Raw genomic sequence first — 21685 nt, 5'->3', positions numbered from 1 at the left:
TTTATTCCACTTGTAACTGCTACAGTATTTGGTCCCCTTGAGATGTTTTTCAACTGTGCTGCAAAATGGTAATAAATGTCATGTCATCTGTTTGGTAATATAAAACAGATTTCCTGAATTTTACCAAAGTCAATGAATTTGTTCTCATCACTTCCAGTATTTTTTTTATTCTTTGTATCACTCAAAATATTTATTTCAACAGTGTCATTGGCGGAACTCCTGAGCATTGTAGCATTAAAATGTATAAAAAAAAACACTTATATTAAAGCTATTAATTACATAAAACACTGTATACAACCAGAAATAAAGAAAATAAAAATAAAAATAAAGACAATGTTATGCACTGGCAGCATAATATCCCAGGCAATTAATGCAATTTCAATTAATAAAATCGTTTCCCAGTACTGCAACTTCCCTTGATCCAAAACCCCATGATTCATGGCTGCAATGATGGCACCGATCACATCACACTACAATGAATGAATTAATGTCCCACTACCAATCCTGCCTGCCTGTTCCCAGTGTGCACCCCTCCTCTAATTCTACAACTAAACAATGATATCAAACGTGAATTATAGGAGACCTCTGGGGTGGGATTGGGGAAGAGTAATATGCCAAAAAAACTATTACAGGGGGAAACTATGGGAATAGACCCCTCTGGAGGAGCAAAAAAAAAAGAGAGAGAATTGAGGAGTGGGATCAAGCCGAGGGGAACCATTTTGGCAGGTCAGGTTGTAATTGATTGTCAATGGAAATCTCTGTGGCGGTGGCAAGTTTGTCTTATCATATCTCGTGTTTTTGGCAGATTTCTTTCTGACGTAGAAATAAGAAAACATCCTGCAAAAGACCTGAGAAAAAGAGCATGATTGACATTTGGAGCATGTTGTTGTAATATAGTGTAAACTACTGGCTTGGAGAGCCTTTAGCAAAAAGCAGTATCTGGCTTAATAAGCATGGAGAATTTGCCAGGAAGTACCATGGCATATTGAGTTACTTCTACGCGCTGAAAGAAAAAAGGAGACTTTATGCAAATTAAGGTATGCCGTAGCAATTGTCTTTCAGTTGTTTAGTCCAGTGGTTTAATTCGATTTAGGGCAAAACAGCAATGCCAAATTGTGTCTTTCGATAACATCGCTGCAATGATTGAGTTATGCGTTATTGCATTTGTGACTTGAGTTTGGTCTGTTGCTCTGCAGTTTCAGGCTTTACCTGAGAACAGCTCAAGCAGCAAGAGAAGTCAGGTCCAAAATCCTTTTCATTTCCTTTGTAAACCACATGTCATGTTCTATATTAGGTGGATAAAGTACGTATGTGCCTTCATGTCTGTGCACCTTAGATCTGGCTCGAGATTTCACCCTCCCTTTCTCTTCCCCCTTCCTCAGCTCTGTTTACTTTCCTACAGTCTCATCGTCATGTGTCTAGTTTTGTCTTTCTCCCTCTATTGCTTCTCTCTCCCTCTGTCTCTCCCTCTATCCTGGCAGGGCTCTGCAGCGCCGGCCTCGGTCCATTCTTTGGGTAGCACAGGAAGTGAAACTGTAACACAGAGTTCACTGGTAATTGGCCACGGTCACGCTAACCAAACAGGAAGGAATCTGCAACTGATTAGAATTCTTCCTCCTGCAATAATAGTCCCCCCAAACACACACACACACACACACACACACACACACACCCCCTTCAACCCTCCGCCCCCACGAAATTAATTACATTCGGGGTCTATTCCCACTATTGGTTTTCCTGTTTTGAAGCTGCATTATAAAGGGACAAATCCCAAGACAACATAGCCTAGCTAGTTTTTCAATTACAGACAGACGGGCTAAGTCATAAAGGGCTGAGGAAGCACAGGCAGGCATCCATCTCTCCATCTCTCCATCTCTCCATCCGGACAGGGAGCTACTGGCTGGTCAGATCAGTCAGCGAGTCACAGACTGCTGAATAATCCTTTCGTTACTCACTCTCACACACACACACACACACACACACACACACACACACACACACACACACACAGATACACAGACACACACACACACACACACACACACACACACACACACACACACACACACACACACGTAAATGCAAACAGACATACATGGACCTCACTGTAAAATGTTGTTCAGAATGAACTTTCAAAATAAATGTTCCCTAATTCTTAATACTAACTATAATATTTTATTGGGGGGAAAAAAGCGAATTTGACAATTTTTAAGTCTAAGTTGTTCCTCCTCATTTTAGAGTTTTCCCAAATATAAGATACACAGTATTTGATAATAATAATAATAATAATAATAATAATAATAATAATAATGTTTCTAACATTCTGTCCTAATGCTTCCAAGGCTCTTAATTTAGGGAAATTTCCAAAGGTCGTGAAGATTTAAAATTTTGTAAGAAATGTATAAACATCACAGTTAGAGTTTCTACATTCTGAGTTTACTGTAAGAGGTAAATCTGCAATCAACCACCCCCTCCTGAGACATTTAAACAATTTGTATCTGCAGTCATTTATTAGATTACAGATCATTTTACTGCTGTTCTAACATCTGTAAACAATGAAGAACAATGAGACCTGTAATTTGATCAAGGTTGGAATGTTTTATTTTCCTTCTATATACCAAATTCCCAAACAATGTAAATGTGATAATATATATGTATCAATACATTATGAAGTGTATGTTAAACCATAACTGTGCGTGCCAGCTTGCATCAACACCACAGGAAACCAGCAGTCCATCATTTTACGGTCCGCTTCTGCAGAAATGTTCAAAAACAATCAGCTTGAGTGAACGCTACCCACCTGAAATTGTTTTGATGTTGCATTTTGCAGAAGTGCGTTGCTTGATGCGATACATTCATTTCACAAACGGGGGTTAAGCACACAAGAACAGCGGGGCGTCACGGTGCACATGCAATGTTTAAATACTGCGGTGTTCAGCACCTTTCAAAATAAAATGAAAATAAAATCATAGCGATGCATTCTCATCTCATCTTCAGAGAGACACGGAGAGCCAGGGCTGCTTCAAAAATAAATGATTGCCTAACAATGTTTTTGATGTCCTATATTTAAATTTGTACGGTTACTTACATTACTCCTACTTCCCTGGTCTTGGAACTAATCCGATTGATATGGAAATGGGGTGCTCTGTTTCATGACAGAGTTGGGGAGCGGGAGAGAGAGAATTCCCAGGTTCGCTCCTACTCAAAATGTGCTGAAAACAGATTTTCAGAATCCTTTGGCTTCATGGTATTGGTTAAAGGGGATTACACAAACCACTTAAAGCTCGACAATGAGCTGCTCTTTTCAAACAACAAAAAGGTCCTTCATGCTGGACACATTCTCCACACCCGAGGGGTTAATCAGGAACAAATTAAACAAATATTGTGATGGGCACCATCAAGACACAAACCTATAATGACACTGAAACTTTAGATTTTTTATTTTCTAAAGTTAAGTTGGTTTGTTTTAGTTTTTTTATTTTAAAAATTACTAAATGTCAAAGGGGGAAGAGTTCCAATTGTTTTTTAGAGGCATAGACTGTTGTCTGTGTGATAAAAGAAAGAAAAAAAATACAAAACTGGGGCAACCAAAATTAGATATGCAAAACCTTAATTTATTAAAGTAAATGTTGCAACAGGACTTGAAAAACTTTAGTAATTCCTGCATTTATTTACAGCCCTATCCAAACTATAATGTTGTCCCAGATCAAATCGGTCAAAGTGGTTCACACTCAACTGTTCTCTTTTAAAACTACTTTGTTTTGGGACTTTTTAATGTTACTATAATACTTTACACTTAGTATATATTAAGTTATAATAAGTTAAGTTATAACTATAATACTTTATAATACTTTAATTATAATTTACAAAGTTCCCAAACCATCTAATTATATGATGACAATTGTGTCTACATTTTACAGTGCTGTACAAACATTTTCATAACATATTTAAAGTAATAGTTTTTTTCATAAAAATCTATTACTTTTCTGTCATTGAAAACCAAGAGTTAATCAAGTTTTTATTTGTTTTCAGTTTGAAATACCCACATAGACCCTTTATCAAACACATACAGGCTGAAGGAAATAATTGTCTTAATATAACTACCCGAGGTAAAAACACTTTGACATTTCTGTCAACTTAACAGTAGTCTCCAGCAGTGTTTCCTAAAGCTCAATAACATAAATCAGACATGTGCTATGCAGCTACTGCAACAGCACATTGAAGCCAGTATCTCCCAGTTTCCTGCTCGCTACCCGGGCAAATCCTTATCTGTTGTAAACTCTTTTTTTTTTAAAATCTTAAACAGCATTTAAAATCATCACTTACCAATTCCCTCCTTTAGCTGAACAGCCATTGAAGCGTGTGTTGTCTGTCATTGGGGTTGAAAATTGGGGAATGGGCTGGAAATTGGAACCACCAAGGATGCCGTCCTGGAAAAAGAGGAAATCAAAGTTAAATGAGATCATGCATGCCAAGAGAATGTTTAACCAAAGGGCAAAAAGGAAGCTGGAGATAACAGAGAAGAGAAAACCGCTTAATGTTGTGTTACTGCAGTCTGTTTGGAGTTGTGCTTGTGTGTGTGTGTGTGTGTGTGTGTGTGTGTGTGTGTGTGTGTGTGTGTGTGTATTTAGAGGAAAGAGGGGGTGTTACTTGTCAATAAACATTTAAACTGTCATTTTATTTTATTCCATCTGTAAATGTATATGTGGGCAACTGCATCTTTAAATGTACATATTCTTAACTAAATACATGACAATGTTTAAGTAGTTGATGATTTACAAGATCAAGAATGCATGTGTGTGTGTGTGTGTGTGTGTGTATCTGAGCATGTGTTTTTATAGCCACACAGGAATGTGAACATATAGTAAGAGTGTGTGCATGTGCAGGTGTGCACATAGGTGACGACGGGCCTTGCAAAAGTTCATCCCATAATGCAGTGTGTTTGAAGTGGTGCACCACAGGCAATTAATCTTGAGCCTGTGATTGCACTAAGCCCGAGTGATGCAGTCCTATGACAAGTTCACTTCAAAAGACTGAAATCCTGCCCCACCCAGTGTGCTTTGTTTTAACCTGAGAGGCCATCGAGAGAGAGGAGTTGTGGGGGGGGGCAATCCTAACCAGAGTCTGGGAAAGAAGTGCATCATTTTTATAAATTAATATGTACCTTCCTAAAGCGGGTTTGAAAACTGAAATGTGTAATAAAACATAGAGGAATCAGTTTAGTGTTAACGTATGTATCATGTCATCAAAAGATAACAAGGGAAGCAATGAAACCAGTTCAGTAAAATCACTGATTATCAGATGTTTGATTAAAATCCGGTTTCTCACGAGAGCTGTGAGTAATCCTTTATCTGACACTGGCCTCTCAGCTGACATCTAATCTTTGCATTTGTTTGCGCGCCTTCTTCACTGATGGAATCAGGGATCACCATGTGAGCTGTCCATGACAGACGGGCTGGAATGGAGCATGTCTGGATTATGTTTATTCAATTTAACTGAGCATTTATTCTCCCAGGTATTGTTGCCTGTGTGTGTGTGTGTTTGTGTGTGTGTGTGTGTGTGTGTGTGTGTGTGTGTGTGTGTGTGCGTGTAAGTGAAGGAAGCAAAGTGATCAGGAGGGAGGGAGAGAGAGAGAGAGAGAGAGAGAGAGAGAGAGAGAGAGAGAGAGATGACAGGAGTGAAGTTTCCAGTTCATGAGCTGAGGTGAGAGTGCAGTGAGAGGGAAACATGCAGCCAGCCTGCACATGTCAGGGTCAGAAGACACGTTCTTCCAAGGAATGAAGGGAGAGGTGGAGACAGATAGAGATCTGGTTCTCATGCACCTTGATGTGGCTCTGATGTGCTCCACAACAAAGAAAGATCTGAGTCACAAAAACACAGACCAATCAATCAAAGTATTTTAACACCACATAAATGAAGTATAATCCAAATGTTTCACACGAATACCGCATTTGCTGATATTGTGCATAACTTTCATTTCATGTGATTGCTTGGTCTCTCATGCAAAGAGATGTTTTTAATATAAACACAGAGAACCCACCTAGTTTAAAGAAGAAAAAAATTGAAAGTTGTCAATTTTACACAGGGTGATGTCATGTGAACAGAATACCTGTGGGTGTGTGCCATCTTTTTACTGAATCATTTGGCACTGCACTTTATTTCTTAATTCTCATTGCCATGGAACACTTCAGAAAGAATATCAACCCAGAAGCGATATTTTCTGCAAGAAAAAACTAGTTCAAAGACATTTTTTTCTCCTCCCCCCCATCCTCAACTTACTGTCCTGGCATCTCGTCAATTTCCAATTTGCAATGACTTTTACAAGATTTTTTCCTGACTTTGTAGCAACACTGAAGCCCCCAGGCCAGTGGGTCATATAATTATTATGTGCAGGAAATGATAAGCATGTTTTAAAAGTGAAAATTAGGTTTAATTGTGGTGTACGGCTGCGATGTGAGCATGAAATCACAAAAGTCAAACTTATGAGACTTTTGCATTATTTAAACAACTTGGGATGGCTAATTCATGTTGGGTGTGATTTTCAAGGACTTGTGTTTTTTTTTTTTTTTTTTTAAATATGACGAGATAGTTGAGGTTCATATTCTGGACATATTTTAGAATATGACTACTGGACCTTTTTTATTTTTTCTCAGGTACATTCATACATTCTGTCAAACTGAGTGAAAATGAGAAGCACATTCTCAACAAATGGCTGATTTATTTGCTCTTACCAAGATGATTTGTAAATATTTGTTTATACTGTTTTAGTCTTTTTTTTCTTTTCTTTTTTTCATATTTTTTCATAAGCAAAGAGCATTTCAGCATGGGATGGGCCAAATGTTTAGCATGAAAATAAACAGAAATAAAATAATACTATTTGATTTGATTTTGGGCCTTGTACGCAAAGCCCAGATCCTGGACCAAGCTGGCACACAGAAACTCCATGTAATGCATCGCTGACTCATAAAGATAACCTTAGACTTCCATTAGCCTCTGACAAAGCTCCGGGTTTCAACTCACACCTTATAGTCCCTGACTCGTACATCAGCGCCAATCGGCAAACCAGGCCAAAGACAGGAAACAGAAAGGAACGTGCGAGGTGTCCTTGGAGTAACCAAAACAACTGCGAGTCCAATTTCCTTCTTTGTCACTTTTTGTAGCTTTACTCTCAACTGGAGAGCGAGCTGAGAAAAGAACGTGTTGTCGGCCTGACTAAAACACTGGCAGCTCTCCTGCCTGTGTGTAAAGCTGACATCCAGTTTCCTGAGTGAAGTCATTTCCTCAGTAGACGTTTTGCACAAACACAGGACTAATATCCAAGGCGGTGGGGTGGGGAGGAGGGGGTTCAGGGGCGCTTGTCTTGAAGAAAAGGGCTGACGGCAAACATCCACCTTTAAATTTAATTTCACCCTTTCATTGTCGCGCACAGATAAGGGATTCGGTAGCCGCGGTTAACTGGGGAAATATTATGATAAATCGACTTTTATTAGTATTTTTCCCCATTATTCATGACAATAACAATACAATGTCCTCATGGTGGTAATGGTGCATGTGTCTGGATGCATCACTGGCAAAGGCGAGGGTACTTATTATGGAAACAGTGCTATGATGAATGTGTTAGAGCAACTCAAACTTAATCTAAACTGCATTACATGTTGTTTTGAATATACCTCCATGATATGCCCATCTTTAATGTACTATCAAGTGTAGGGAGTAGAATTGCTTTAGTCTCAAAATTCAGAGCAGCAGTGAAAGAGAGAGAAAGAGAGAGAGGCTTTAAAATACTGTCTGTGAGAAATGCAAAATTTATGAATACCCCCCTCACATCTCAGCTTGATTTATGTGAAATAATAATACACTATTTAATGCTTAAACATAGCTAGGAGCGATCCCTGGCTATCAAGATGTACAATGGAGTAATGGGGCTGGAAGACAAATCACCTTGTGGACTTGTGATGCTTATTTAAAGGTGCTCAGGCAGATATATTAAACTATATGTAATTGTACACTAACTCTGTGCTGTAGGCAGAGGCGGCAAACACAGGAGGAGGCCAGTCATGATGCAGATGGAGTGGTGTAATCAATTTGACTCAAGCATCAGCATCCACGGCGGAGACGAGGGAGAGGGGAGGGAGGAGACGAGGGAAGACTCTTCGATCTGCTATCCTGTCATCTTATTTAGGTTTAAGCCCTCTTTCATACATCCTGTAAGTCCATCTATACTTTTAAACAAAATGTCAACAAAAATACTTACAGTTAAAAGTTTAATAAGAGATTCCTGCATGAACATTGAGAAAGAAAAATCCCTCATGAAATTGAAAATTAAATTGTTAGCTTTTAGACTCAGGAGCTGCAGTAGCACGTGTGTATCTATTGTATGTTTTGGCACAAGGTGCATCATCTTTAAAGATGAGAGCCAGGTTCAAACAGAGCCAGTGGTCACATGGATCGTGATTTATGATTCACTGATTGCCTTGTTTAATTAAAGTAAATGGCAAAGCAAGGCAAGGCCAAATTGTCCTGATCTGATGAATTGGACCCAGTTTTACCACCAAAAGCAGGTAGGGTAAATAAACAGGGTAATTACAATGGTAAATGGAGCCTCTGTGAGCAAGCCCTGTAGGCTGTGGGCGGCTCACCCAGGATGTGCTGAAGAAGTGAACAACAGGCGTTCCCGTAACTTTTCTTTTTAACATCTTCCCTGTGTCTCTGAAGCCCGGCCACGCCAAGAAAAACATACAGCTTGCATACACACAGACACCTACGAGGTGCACACACTCTCACTCCCATATTCAGTGACACACAAACCACAGCTCTCCTCCCACCCCCCCATCCTGGTGTGTTCGTGTACAATTATAGCTACGGTGATCCACAGGTGTTGAATTCTTCTGGCAAGCCATAAAACATGATATGCATGATTTGTGCAGTCAGCCAGGTCTGTAATTTCATTCTCCTTTTCTTTCATTTTCCCTTCCTGGGCCACACGATCCATTTTCCTGCTTTATGAGAGCGCAGACACCCAGAGAGACTTTCAGGATGATTACATGCCCCGTGCCATGGGGGGGTCTGAGGAGCCAATACGCCAGCCTAAGAGCCGTGTCAAACATCTATTTGAATAAAGGTTTTAAATATTTGAACTGCTCGAGGTGTGCGTCATTTATCCTCCTATAGACATTTGCAAATCCTCAAGTGAAACTATCAACTTCTAATATATATATATATATATATATATATATATATATATATATATATTGATCCATATATAATTTTGCTCAGGTATGCAGCCTGCCGTCGTACGAGCAGCACTGATTTAAGATCAGGACACATGCCCTCGTGGTCCTGTGAGTGTCAAAATAAATCAAGCGTACCTCACATGGCTCATGTATTTAAGGCGATATTCATATACACACAGTCGGGCCTGATGTCACAGCACGTGGGTTGGTCTGTTGGCAGAGGACTGCGATGTCCTCCAGGGGAAACTAAACAAACTCTGTCTGCCACTTTCACAGTGTTGCCTAAACGTGATCAGGGTGAGAGGTAGGTCCTGTTCTGTGGAGTGCATACACACACACACACACACACACACACACACACACACACACACACACACATACACACATTCCTGGGTTACATTTTCACACATGCACACCTACAGTATAAACGCCAAAGGAGAAAAACAAAAAATTGAGTTTTGTACATATTAAAACTGACTCATTATAATTTGATCCAAGATTCACATAAGCATATTTCTAAAATTACTCTGAGATTTACCATGGCTTGCCATTATCATAAATATAATGTTAATATCTATGTAAATAACCTCTCGTGGATTTAAGATGAGGCTATGTTAGTTATTGGGTGCATAAGGATAAATGCATGCGAAAAGCTAAATGGGCCACAGAGTTTTGCATATTGCACAATTTCGTTGCTTTTTGCAAACCTGTCAACAGAGAGAACTCCTTAAGCTTCAATCCATGAGTAAATAATATTCAGACATAAACCACAGCATTAATCCTGGTGTGTGATTGACAGTTCATATCTGGGACAATACTCCAAATAATTAAAAAACAGAAATCTTGAAAGGTAATAGCTTCTCAAATCCATTAAGTAGTTAAAGGTTATGAGAAAAAAAAACAGGATTACTGCTCACAGCAAAACTCCTTATTAAATGAGACTACGTAATTTGTTTCTCAATCCCTTTCTCTTCATAAGCACAGTGCAGGTTAAATGAATGGGCAATGAAACATGCGTGTCATTTACCGTCACTCTGAGGAGACAACCACCAATCCCCCCCCACCCCCCTCCCTGTCTATATGTATTAATGCAAAAAGCGAGTATGGTAGATTGGATAAGTAGACACACAATTGCTGGTAAATTGTTTGTTTAATTACTTTTTCTTTCCTTTTCTTTGAGCCCATTTGCAAAGAGAGATGCTTCCCCCTCCTGGCTGCTCATAAGAAAGTCAAAGACTCCCCGGTCTCCTGTGCCTGCCCTCAGTGCCACCTATGCAGTTTGTTGTCACCGATTATAACCTGTGTGCGGATACACTTTTCTTTGTGTGTGTGTGTGTGTGTGTGTGTGTGTGTGTGTGTGTGTGTGCGAAATGCACGTATCCCCATTTGCAAAACCATTAGCAGTCGACTAACTGTTCGGTTGGCTTGTAGTTCACTGAAAAGTTTGTTTGTAAATTGAATTGACTGCTCACTGAACGTAAATAGACCCTCAACCCTGATATGAAGCCCTCCTCTGATGGTAAAGGCACATTAAATGGCGACTGTAAGAGGGCCGACCCACCATGCACCTCTTGCCCTCTGTTGACACAGAACAGATGATCTGAATTTCAAACGTCCGCAGCCACCGTGAACCGGCCTGGCAGGTCTGTGTCTGCTCTTTGGTCACTGGCAGGGAGGATAGACAGGGGGGGGTTGGAGGAGGGGAAGACATGAGACGAGGGGGGGGGGATGTAAGAGCAGCAAGCCTAGCAGATCAAAGAAAATAACATGGGAGAGGATATGAGTGCTTTGAGAAGTAATATAGCCGAGATAGCATCTGTTTTCCGTAGCATGCAGGAGGCTTGAGACAAGCCCAGAAAAAAAGACAACGGAGAGCGAGTGCACTTTAGCCGAGGATAAGACCAAACACAAATGGGTTATTAAGAAGCCCTCGATGTAATATCTGGCTGACAGTAAAGTGTCTCTTTTTGAAATGATCCACTGCTGGGGTTAGAGGGCTTTTTATGATACTAATATTGAATAAATAATATGGCGGATCGTTACAAGGGAGTGGGTGTTTATCTTAAAGAAGACAAAACAGTAATGTTATCACCAGGGCCTTGCTGGACAGTTTACTAAACCCCAAGACGTCCTGTTCTGTAACGAAAAGCTCCAAATCAAACAGGTTAGACGCCTGTTAATGATTAAAATAGGTAATGCTAGTATTTCCTGAGTCTCATCTCTACACTAACCAGAACTTGAATAATGATGAGGAAATGGAGGTGAAAACCTTTTTATTATGTGCTTCATCGGGTGTTCTATCAGTCTTCTATCAGTAAAAATGTTGTCAGTAGATATTCTTTAACGCCCCGTTTTAAAGTAAAACGTGTGTATTGTATATAATATACTTGGGTAAATGTATATCATCCTTCATTTTATTTTAATGAACAGATATTGTGGTTTGAGGATGACGAGTGTAAATTCAACAAATGTTAAAATCTGAGACACAAACCCTGTGCAGGACACTCACCCAGTTGTCTATTTTCATTTCTATTGTCCATATAGTATATCAAAACCATTCATAGGTCGCGCTCCCATATGAGCCTCCTGAAGATTGAATAATGTCCTTCCTGATCCACGCTGCAAGAGGCCATATTGGATCCAGATTTCACTGGTTCAAAAGTCATTTCATTCCCCTTCATTTCTCCCCCCCCTCCCCTCTCTCTCTCTCTCTCAGCTTTATTTCGCTCTGTCTCTCTCTAGCCTTCTCTCTGCCTGCTTTATTTATTGCAGGTCCAGTGGTGTGGTACAAAGCCATTACCTGCGCATATGTACCTTTTTGAATAATCAATAAATAATTATTTTATTATTTAATAGGATCGTATGGGAAAAGGAAATGGGTTTTATTACATAAATCCATCACGCATGATGAATGGCTACACTTGTAAAGTTGGACGGGGGAGAAGGGGAAAGTGGTTCGGACGGGGCCTGCGCCTGCGCTCAACGGCAGTGCCTCGCTGAGCGCTTTCTCTATGCGAGGTTGTAAATATGACATTTTTGTCTCTTTGGGACTGTCAATTGGAGTGCAAGGGGAATGGGGGAAGGGGATTGTAAATTCAGAGAGATTAATTAACCTTTTACATTTGCGATTCAGCCCTGCATCTTTTTCTGTGTATTGTGACCCCTATGAGCAGAGGGGTTAGAGACCTGGCCGCAGACGGCCCAGGGAGTGCAGACGTCTCATTCCAAATGAGTTATTAACAGAATTTTTTGAATAGATGGAAAAATTGTAGCCTGGCCATTTAGTGTCATAAAGGCCGGGTTGGCGAGGCGGCAGGGGCCTCCCAGGGACAGGAGGCAATACCATTACAATCAAATCTGAGATGGAAGAGGGATTGAGCTGTCCATTCTGAATTTTTATATTGTCAGAGGGGCCGGGGAGGAAATAATGCCATCCTGGAGTGTATTAACCTCTGGCTGGGGAAAGAGGACAGGGGAAGAGAGAGGGGGAGAGAGAAAGAAACAAGGCTGGCAGAGGGAGGGATTTAAGATTGGACCGCAAGGAGAAAGGAAAGCTAGAAGAGGGAGGAGAGGAATGAAGGGGCAAAAGAGAGTTTCATGCCTTATGCCTGGGAAGCCAAAGAGGGAGAGACAGGGATATGAGATGGCCGAGAGACAGAGTCAGAACAGAAGAGTAGGGGAATAATGCAATAAGGATTTAGAGACAAAGAAATGTAGGGGGAGAATGGCATATATGGCCACGACTGGGGGAGAAGGAGGAGAGATGATGGGAAAGACAGAGAAAAGGAGAGAAGAAGAAGGAAGTTTGGAAGGATTAGGGGAATGGCTTGGAGGGAGGAGGTGAAGGAGGCAAGGCGAAGGCTGCAGGAAAAGTTGTGAGGAGTATAGACATGTGGACAATAGAAAATCATTGTGAGCTATAGAGCTACTCTACGATGTATACCTAAACACAATATTAAGATGAAATACAGTATAAACATAATAATCAGCATATCATGTTGCCCAGTTCAACTTCTCTACACATTTTCCATTTCATTATTAACAGGCAAATATGGCTGTGGTTCACATAAACACGTATTAAGTGGTGCAAGAAGCACTCAGATTGTTTATTGAGTAGTGTGTAGCAATACCACAATGTAAGAAATACTCCATTACAAGTTCAAATCCTGCATTCAAAAAAAGAGTATAAGTACAGATGTATTAGCAAGAAAGTGTAAACTATCAAACATAAAAGCATGTGGCTGTTCCAGAGGGAGCTAATTTCATACATACATGTTGGTGGTTTAATGCCTATAAGTTATAAATAATAAATACATGTTTGCCTTCATCTGCAAACTAAAGTAATTACGACTACTAGTTGTCAAATAAAGGTAGTTTAATAAAAAGTAAAAACGTTTCCCATTCAAATATAGTAGAATATAAATAGAAAGTAACAACGTTGAAATACTTAAGTAAAGTACAAGTAGGCTGTGGAAAGTCATAGTTGACATCACTGTCCATTAAATGGTCCTTTAAAAATATTGACTGGACCATTGAAATAGGATATGATCCATTAATTGATATACTCAAATCAATATTTGCAGTTAAGAAAAAAATGATTATCACAGGAAGGAACTATGTTGCTAAAGCGGACAAACGAACGTGCATGTGTTTAGGTGCACGGTGGTGATGGTGGTGGTGACGGGAGGCAGCAAACTCACCTATCTCAAGATGGATTCTTCAAAACAGGTAAGTCTGCGCCGTTTTACTTTAACTAAAAGCATGCACTCGTTTTCTGAACGTCCTGTTCCACTATTCATGGCGCAGGATAATATCATTTTACATATTTAAGACCGAATTCAAGTGTATCCTGTTTACTTGGCCGGGCGGTGATGTGCTATAGTGTGTAGCTACGTAGACCAATAGCATCGCAGTTCAGAGGTCGCAGCAGAGCGGAAGTTGTTGGCTGCTTCTTCAAAGTGCAGGCAGCTTTTAAGGCTAACGCGCATCTCAACGTGTTTTTAGCTCTTTGACATCGTAAAGGACAAATATGAAAATGTTCGAAATGTGCGTAAGAAGAAGTCGGCACGTCCAGGGAAATGATTTTCACCGGCATCGCCTCTGAAGAAGAGGATAAGCTAACGCAAAGAAACCCGGAAGTGTTGTTAAAGGTAACAAGTTTGCTACTGTTGCTTGCCTGTTTGGCTAAGAAACCAAAGTCAGGGATCAAATAAATCGTTAATTGTAATTGTCTCATAAAATTGCATTGATTGTTGGAATTACATCTTGTCTTTAGATGCTTAATCTGTGCCAGCTAATCACAGTCGCTAGCACCGGCTGCCCTCATGTAGCCTAACGTTAGCCAACGTTACTGGCCATCATACTTTATTAAACACATCATACATGTATTCACTTGTCATATCCGTTACTACAAATCTACAATTTGGTGGATGTTTAGTTGAATGTGATACAGCGGTTAAGGTCCTAAACTAATAAGGGCTGTGATTAGTAATATTAAAAATAATGGAGCATAACAGTCATATTTTAACGTAAGAATGAAAAAAAACATGCTTTTGACCTATAACGTTACATGACATATGTAATAACTGTAATCACTGTTAAAATGCAGCAGCAGTCTGAGCATAAATACAAATGGGTGCTCTGAAGGTCTGCATGCTTCTCCAAAGTTGTTTGATAATGTTTCCAGTGTCGCAGAGATCGACTGGATTACTGAATGTAAGTCTTTGCGTAATCCAAAGCGATTTACAATTACTATAGGCTATATGTCAGAGGTCGCACGCCTCTGGAGCAACTAGGGGTTAAGTGTCTTGCTCAGGGACACATTGGTTGATGTATCTCAGTGGGAATCGAACCCAGATCTCCCACACCAAAGGCATGTGTCATATCTACTGCGCCTTCACCACCCTATATACATTATCATCAATAACCATTCAAATTTTACAGGAAGTGGCTTTATCTGATCATCTATTTTTTTTGGCATGATTCCCTTGTTACAACAAGTTGAACTGCTCACTGTCACCATGGCTATTTGGTTATATGGTGATTGTGAACGGTCAGTATCTTGGCAGAGATCTTAGATGAGATAATAAGAGCTTATCTCTGGGCTAAGTTTGTCCCGTCCATCTTTTATTTACACGTTTACCACTTTTTTATATCAGGTAAGTTACCTAATGTTAGTTACTGTACTGCATACAAAGGTTTATCTATCTTGCTGATCAACAAGCTAGTTATCAACCCAAGATGTATACTTACCTTATGTAATTATACCTTACACTTTTTACATTCACACTGTTTAATATTATTATTATTGTTGCTTTATTTTTCACATGCTGCCTTTTAAAATTGTTTTATTTTGTATATTTGTAGTATATATTGTAGTTTACATTGCTTGGCATTCTGTGGACAGCAAAGGAAGAATGTCATTGTACAGGGAAACATGTTTCCTTACTGTGTGCATATGAAAATACAACTTTGAAATTGAAAAAAAATGAAATTTGAAAGAATGTCCTAATGCGTCTTCGAGCTTTTCCGCTGTTCCTACCACAACTTCAGGCTGTGCTTAACACTAAATCAGGAGAAAATAATATCCTATGTGATTATTGCCTAAATCAATCTGTATGTTCCTACAGCTCCCAGCAGCCACAGACACAATGAGTGCCAAATATGGCCTGGTGAGCTACAACAGTTCACGGAAGCACCTTTCAATCTCCATCCCGTCATCTACGGAGGTGATGTCGCCCCACATAAAGTCTGTGGAGGAGCTGAGGGTCCTGGGAATCAACCTGAGCAGCTTCAGTACCCCCACACAGTTCTTGATCTGCGTGGCTGGAGTCTTCCTCTTTTACCTCATCTATGGATACCTGCAGGTAACACAGGAAGAAAGACACAATCTGAGAGATGCACGAGCACACACACACATGGTTGTTGCAGTGTAGGGGAAGTGCTGTTGTGAAGCTCTATGTGACTATTTACATGTTCAGATGCAAAAAAAAAATTTTAGTTTTTTTTTTACATGCACTGCTTTATTAAATGTAGCTGTGTTCCTGTCTGTGCAATTGGAAAAAAGAATGCTGGTACAGATGACATGTAAACAAAGTTCGTACTTCACAAGATGGACTTCAGAAGGCTTTTATTACCTGCTTTTTGATTATTTATTTGGCCTTCCTCCATCCAGGAGTTGATATTTTCTGTGGAAGGATTCAAGCCTTTTGGTTGGTACCTCACTCTGGTCCAGTTTGGCTTCTACTCCATGTTTGGTCTAGTGGAGCTTCAGCTCACACAGGACAAACGCAGAAGGTAAATAATCTCCTGCTCCTGGATGACAGACTTTACTCACTATAATTCACATTAAAACAGTATTCCTTTTAACATGTATACCCCATCTTAAAGGCAGAGTTGGTAATGTTGAAAAGCTAGCAAGATTTAGTAGCATCTCCTCGGGTCTCTGTCTAACCCAGGGTTTAGACGGGGTCTTAAGAAGTCTAAAAAACTCTAAAATTTTAAAATCAAAATCTTAGGCCTTAAAAAGTCTTAAATTCACTGAAGTATTATGTTCTACGTCTCAAATAATTGAAAACTGATGGAGTTCTTTTTTTCGCTAGTCCAAATATAATTCACTGTATAACGACTACAAATCAAACCAACATGCAACGGATTGTACCACAGACATAAAACGGATTTTATTCCCACACAGCAGCTCCGCAACTCCCGTAAGCTAACCTCTGTGTCGCTTTAGTTCAATTTCAAGACATTCATTTACTTTTGTGACTCTGTATTTCCTTTTGTACGTTTTTCGTTTTTTATGTTGTAATGTAGATCTTAAATTTCCCTCATAATGGTCTTAAAAAGGTCTTAAAAAGACTTAAATTTGACTTGGTGAAACCTGCAGAAACCCTGCTAACCCCTCCCCCTGCCCTCGGGGCTGCGCCCCACACACAGACGTGCACGAGCACCGCTGCGTCGCTGCTTCAGAGCAAAGAAAGGACCGCAATTTTACTTCATGTCTCATTCACCAGCAAGGAAACACCTAAAATTACCATACCGAATGTTTAAAACAAACATGACTACTGTTAGAAATGCGGCTGAGCTCAGGCTCGTACATAGGAGGGGTAGAGTACCCTCAGCAGGGCATGGAGGATTTTCATTGGTTCTTTCCATGCGGGCTGCAAGGCAGTGATTGGTGGGCGTTTTCACAGGATTACAACAGCTATAGATGACGGATCTTTTTCGCTCCTTTTTCGGAGCCCATAGGTTGGTTATTGCTGTCGTGGTGTAAAGACCATTTCAAACAATATATATAAAAAGTGAACATTGGAAATAGTTACCAACCCTGCCTTTTAAGCTGATGTTTTTTGGAATAAGTAGTGATGACCTCTTTTTGTTAAACCATCTGAAGCAACACATCAGTTGAACATGGAAATCTGTTTCTCAACTACTTAATATGTTCTTGTCTTCCAGGATACCAGGGAAGACATACATGATCATAGCATTTCTAACAGTGGGCACTATGGGCCTGTCTAATACCTCTCTGGGCTACTTGAACTACCCTACACAGGTCATCTTCAAGTGCTGTAAACTCATCCCGGTCATGATTGGAGGAGTGTTTATACAAGGTATGCTGATTCTACTGTACATGTATTTACACAGACCTTACAGATGCGAATACATATTTACGTGCTGGGGTTTTTAGTTTTTTTCTTACAACATTTTGATCCTTCATACTACTGTATGTGATTTAATATGTGCTGCTCTGTAGCTGTGAATAGTGCAGCTCCCTCTCTCTCTCTTTATTCCTCATTATTTGATCTGGACTTGACACCTCAGTTATGGGGTTTGAAGTTGTCGGTTGTATTTGTTGTTTAAACGAGGCTCGTCGATCAGTGCGTTACCTCTGAGTTGGCTTCGTTGAAAAGCTTCAACCTGAATCAGCGGCTTTGATTAACTGTCAGGATTTTCAAGTCCAGCGTTCAGAAATATCACCAGACCTAGATTTTTAATTGTGATCAGTTGACGAACGCCGCTATTTAGAATTTAGAATCAGTAAGACAAACTCTTGAATTATAATTGTGAATTCATCAAATACGTAACTATTGGGCCTTGAGCAGTTAAAAAATGAAGAATTGAAATCAGGAATTTATTTTTTCTTTCAGCTCAAACTGTAAAGCAAACTAAATCATTGGCATTTTTATTCAGAAGATAAAGGAATCTCTAAAATAAAGGTTTCAATTTACTTAACCCTTGTGTTGTCCTCGTGGGTCAAAATTGAAAATTGACTTTCTCAGTTGCTAAGATGACACCATCTTATTACCTCTAGTATTACACTTACACACACAATACATGGTCAATAAACCTCATTTATATGAAATTATACCTACCATTTGTGTTGAAAAAGCTGAAATTATGAATTATTTTACTAATAGTTAAGATCAGAGGATGTTGATATCCATCAACATCAATCACAGACTTTTCAAAGGCTTTAAAATTGAATTAAACACCCAAAATTCAATTAAAGTAGTGAACTGATCATTCATTTGACTTGTCAAAAGCGTTTTTATGGAACGATCCATGTTATTTTTGGGCAATATGGTTGAAAAACCCCATATTTCTGATATTTTTGACAATGGGTCCAATTTGACCCGAGGAAAACAGGAGCGTTAAAGGAAAATACATGTTTACCTTATTGAACTTAAAACAATTTAACTTTTTATTTTGGAGAAGGTACATTTTACACCTCATTTCAGTCATCTTGCATGTTTCCTTTGAAGCGATGGCTACCTTTCAACATTGAGTATCTCCTTTTTTTTATCTGTCTGTTGTTTTTGATTGTCAGAGCCCAGTCGGCTGTACTGGTTCTGTCTGTCCTTTCATCCTCACACCGACCCACTCAAGGTTCTGTGTCCTCAACGTCAGACAGGGTTTTGTGCATGTTTTGCCTTCTTGTGTCTCTCTGGATGGATAGATGTGAGGACCAGGGTCCCTCAAGGGGTCGGGTGGAAAACAGAATGTATTCACTTAGAATGCAAAAAGGAAAGAAAGTGGGAGAGAGGGATGGATGAAGGGAGGGGTGTGGGGCTGCATCTGATGTGAGGCCCTTCAAAGGCGAGACAGGGAATCAAAGCCGACCACGGTCGACCTGATGCTGCGTCCCCTTGTCAACCTCAAGGCATCTATCCATCAGACTGTTTTTGGAAGACTCCTTCATCCTGTTGTTTTTTTCCAAACTTTTCCTTTTTCACAAAGCTTCTTTTGTTTTTGACGCATTGTTACGTGCGCAACCTCAGAAACTTTGAATTGTCAAGAATGCCCATTTTTAAAACTTGGGCAATGTCAACTTTTATTTAAAAAGAGGTGGGTCATCTTTTGAAGATTTCCCTGTTAGCCGTGCTCGAGGGGAGGTACTCTTCCCGTGCAATGGCTCAGTTTGGTGTGTCTGTGATGTTGTAAAATGTTTTTTGGAAGTTTTACCAGTTAATCTCTAAAACTTTTTTTTCTTGTTTTCCTTTTGTGAGGTTGGTCCTCATACGAGATTTACGAAGTTTAGGTTTCTGATTTTGATTTCAGAATTTCAGATTGACATTCCAAATGGTTCAATTGCTATGTGTTTGTGTCCCAGGTAAACGCTATAATCTTGCTGATGTGTCTGCTGCTCTCTGCATGAGCCTGGGACTCATCTGGTTTACGCTAGCTGACAGCAAAGTGGCCCCCAACTTCAACGTCACAGGTTATATCTTTATATAATATATAAATGATATCCTTTCTGTGGCATTGTATATGAAGTATGGTGTGTATTTTGCCAAATGCAAACCCACTAGCTCAAAAGTACATCATTCGTCAGATATCCATGTTCTTAGTTTTGTGTGTTTATGTTTGTGTGGATGTAGGTGTTCTCCTCATCTCCCTGGCACTTTGTGCTGACGCCGCCATTGGAAACGTGCAGGAGAAAGCAATGAAACTCCATAATGGCTCCAACTCTGAAATGGTACCCTGTTTATCTAACTTTAAAAAAAGTATATATACCTACATAATAGGGGTGAGAATCACCAGATATTATCACAATAGTTATGTCACGATACGATATTATTGCGATTCTAAACATATTGCGGTATTCTGTGATGGATTGCAATTTATTACCTTTTTTTTCCAACTTCAAAAGGAAAGCGTTGTATCTTTCACGCTGACACGGTCACCCCTGCTGACCTCACCAGAAGGAAAAAGAAAACAAACAAAGCTTAACTGTACCATATAGTGGACTGAAAAATCAATTCATTTTATAGTACCAAAATTCTAATGTTCAATTTATATAATAAAAGATACATCAATGAATCGATACAGTATTGCCACGGAAAATATCGCAATACTATGCTGTGTCCGTTTTTTCTCTCCCACCCCTACTACATAATAACGTATATAAGTCTATCGGCAACTATATCTGTTCACACAATATCGGGATGAGTGCAGCATATTTAGGTCTGCTTGACTGTCATCAAACCCAGACGTGTGTGTGTGTGTGTGTGTGTGTGTGTGTGTGTGTGTGTGTGTGTGTGTGTGTGTGTGTGTGTGTGTGTGTGTGTGTGTGTGTGTGTGTGTGTGTGTGTGTGTGTGTGTGTGTGTGTGTGTGTGTGTGTGTGTGTGTGTGTGTGTGTGTGTACAGGTGCTGTACTCGTACTCCATCGGTTTTGTCTACATACTGACAGGCCTGCTCTGTATGGGTGGGCTGGGACCAGCAGTGGCATTCTGCTCAGAAGTGAGTATACATTAACGGTGTGTTCACACACGAAGCGAGCGTTTCGCACGATTACATACAAAGTCAAAGCAAGACGCCAACTCGAATGAGAAATTCTTGTGCCACTGTGTCGCCAAAGCCTCTCAACTTTGAGATTGTCCTGCATAGCACAGGCCTGATTGAATTGAACTCCATTCAGAAAACATGAATTTTAAAAGCTGTTTGCTTGGCATCTTATGGACAGACCTGACAAAGCATGAATTTGAAGACTTTTTACAAATCGGCATCACAATGTTGTTATTTTGGAATACTTTTGATCGGTTTCTTGTAATTGAATCATAGCAAAATCTGTACCTCCAGTGCCGCTAAAAGCGGTCATCCAGACATAACGTTACTTCCTGGAGAAGGCGGGGAAATTCACAGAGCTGTGTGCCCTTACAGATTATGTTATTAATCCAGTCACAATGACATTGTGTTTTCCAATGTATCTAGGACTTCCACAACAGGTACAAGGCAGCAATAGTGGTTATTTCGGCCATGGTTGAAGACAGAAATAAACCTTATTGGTGCCTACAGCTCTAGTGTGTCTCGCGCAAGTAATGCAAATAAACAGAAATTATCCCAACATGATTCCAAGGGTTGGGTCCGATATATTTACAGCCGGTATCTACCTGACCGAACGGCACTGCAAATATCGGTGCCTCATTTCGGTGCCACTTAAATGTCTGCG

At 39.9% G+C, this 21685-nt stretch overlaps 1 protein-coding gene and 1 long non-coding RNA gene across 4 annotated transcripts in view; one reads left to right on the top strand and one right to left on the bottom strand.

The window, feature by feature from the left end:
* Positions 1-2578: 2578 nt before the first annotated feature.
* Positions 2579-14044, bottom strand: LOC116051102. Its single transcript, XR_004105268.2, has 4 exons — positions 13934-14044; positions 10795-10898; positions 4327-4430; positions 2579-2754 (listed from the first exon to the last, which is right to left on the bottom strand). It is a non-coding gene; the product is annotated as an uncharacterized LOC116051102 (long non-coding RNA).
* The window catches only part of slc35b3 (solute carrier family 35 member B3), a 10439-nt gene continuing 2569 nt past the window's right edge, over positions 13816-21685 (top strand). Inside the window, exons 1-7 of one of the 3 annotated variants that reach the window (XM_031301352.2) lie at positions 13816-13961; positions 15863-16099; positions 16408-16529; positions 17691-17845; positions 19846-19953; positions 20114-20211; positions 20884-20976. In XM_031301352.2, coding sequence (XP_031157212.1) covers positions 13902-13961; positions 15863-16099; positions 16408-16529; positions 17691-17845; positions 19846-19953; positions 20114-20211; positions 20884-20976 — 873 coding nt within the window. In that variant the 5' untranslated portion in view covers positions 13816-13901. Of the gene's footprint in view, positions 13962-14142; positions 14384-15862; positions 16100-16407; positions 16530-17690; positions 17846-19845; positions 19954-20113; positions 20212-20883; positions 20977-21685 lie in introns of those variants that run through there. The other 2 variants (XM_031301350.2, XM_031301353.2) reach the window with 2 other exon arrangements.

Source organism: Sander lucioperca, chromosome 1 (genome assembly GCF_008315115.2).
Source record: "Sander lucioperca isolate FBNREF2018 chromosome 1, SLUC_FBN_1.2, whole genome shotgun sequence".
NCBI lineage: Eukaryota > Metazoa > Chordata > Actinopteri > Perciformes > Percidae > Sander > Sander lucioperca.
Note: the sequence above shows the minus strand (reverse complement) of the source record. Positions and strands in the feature narration are given on the sequence as shown.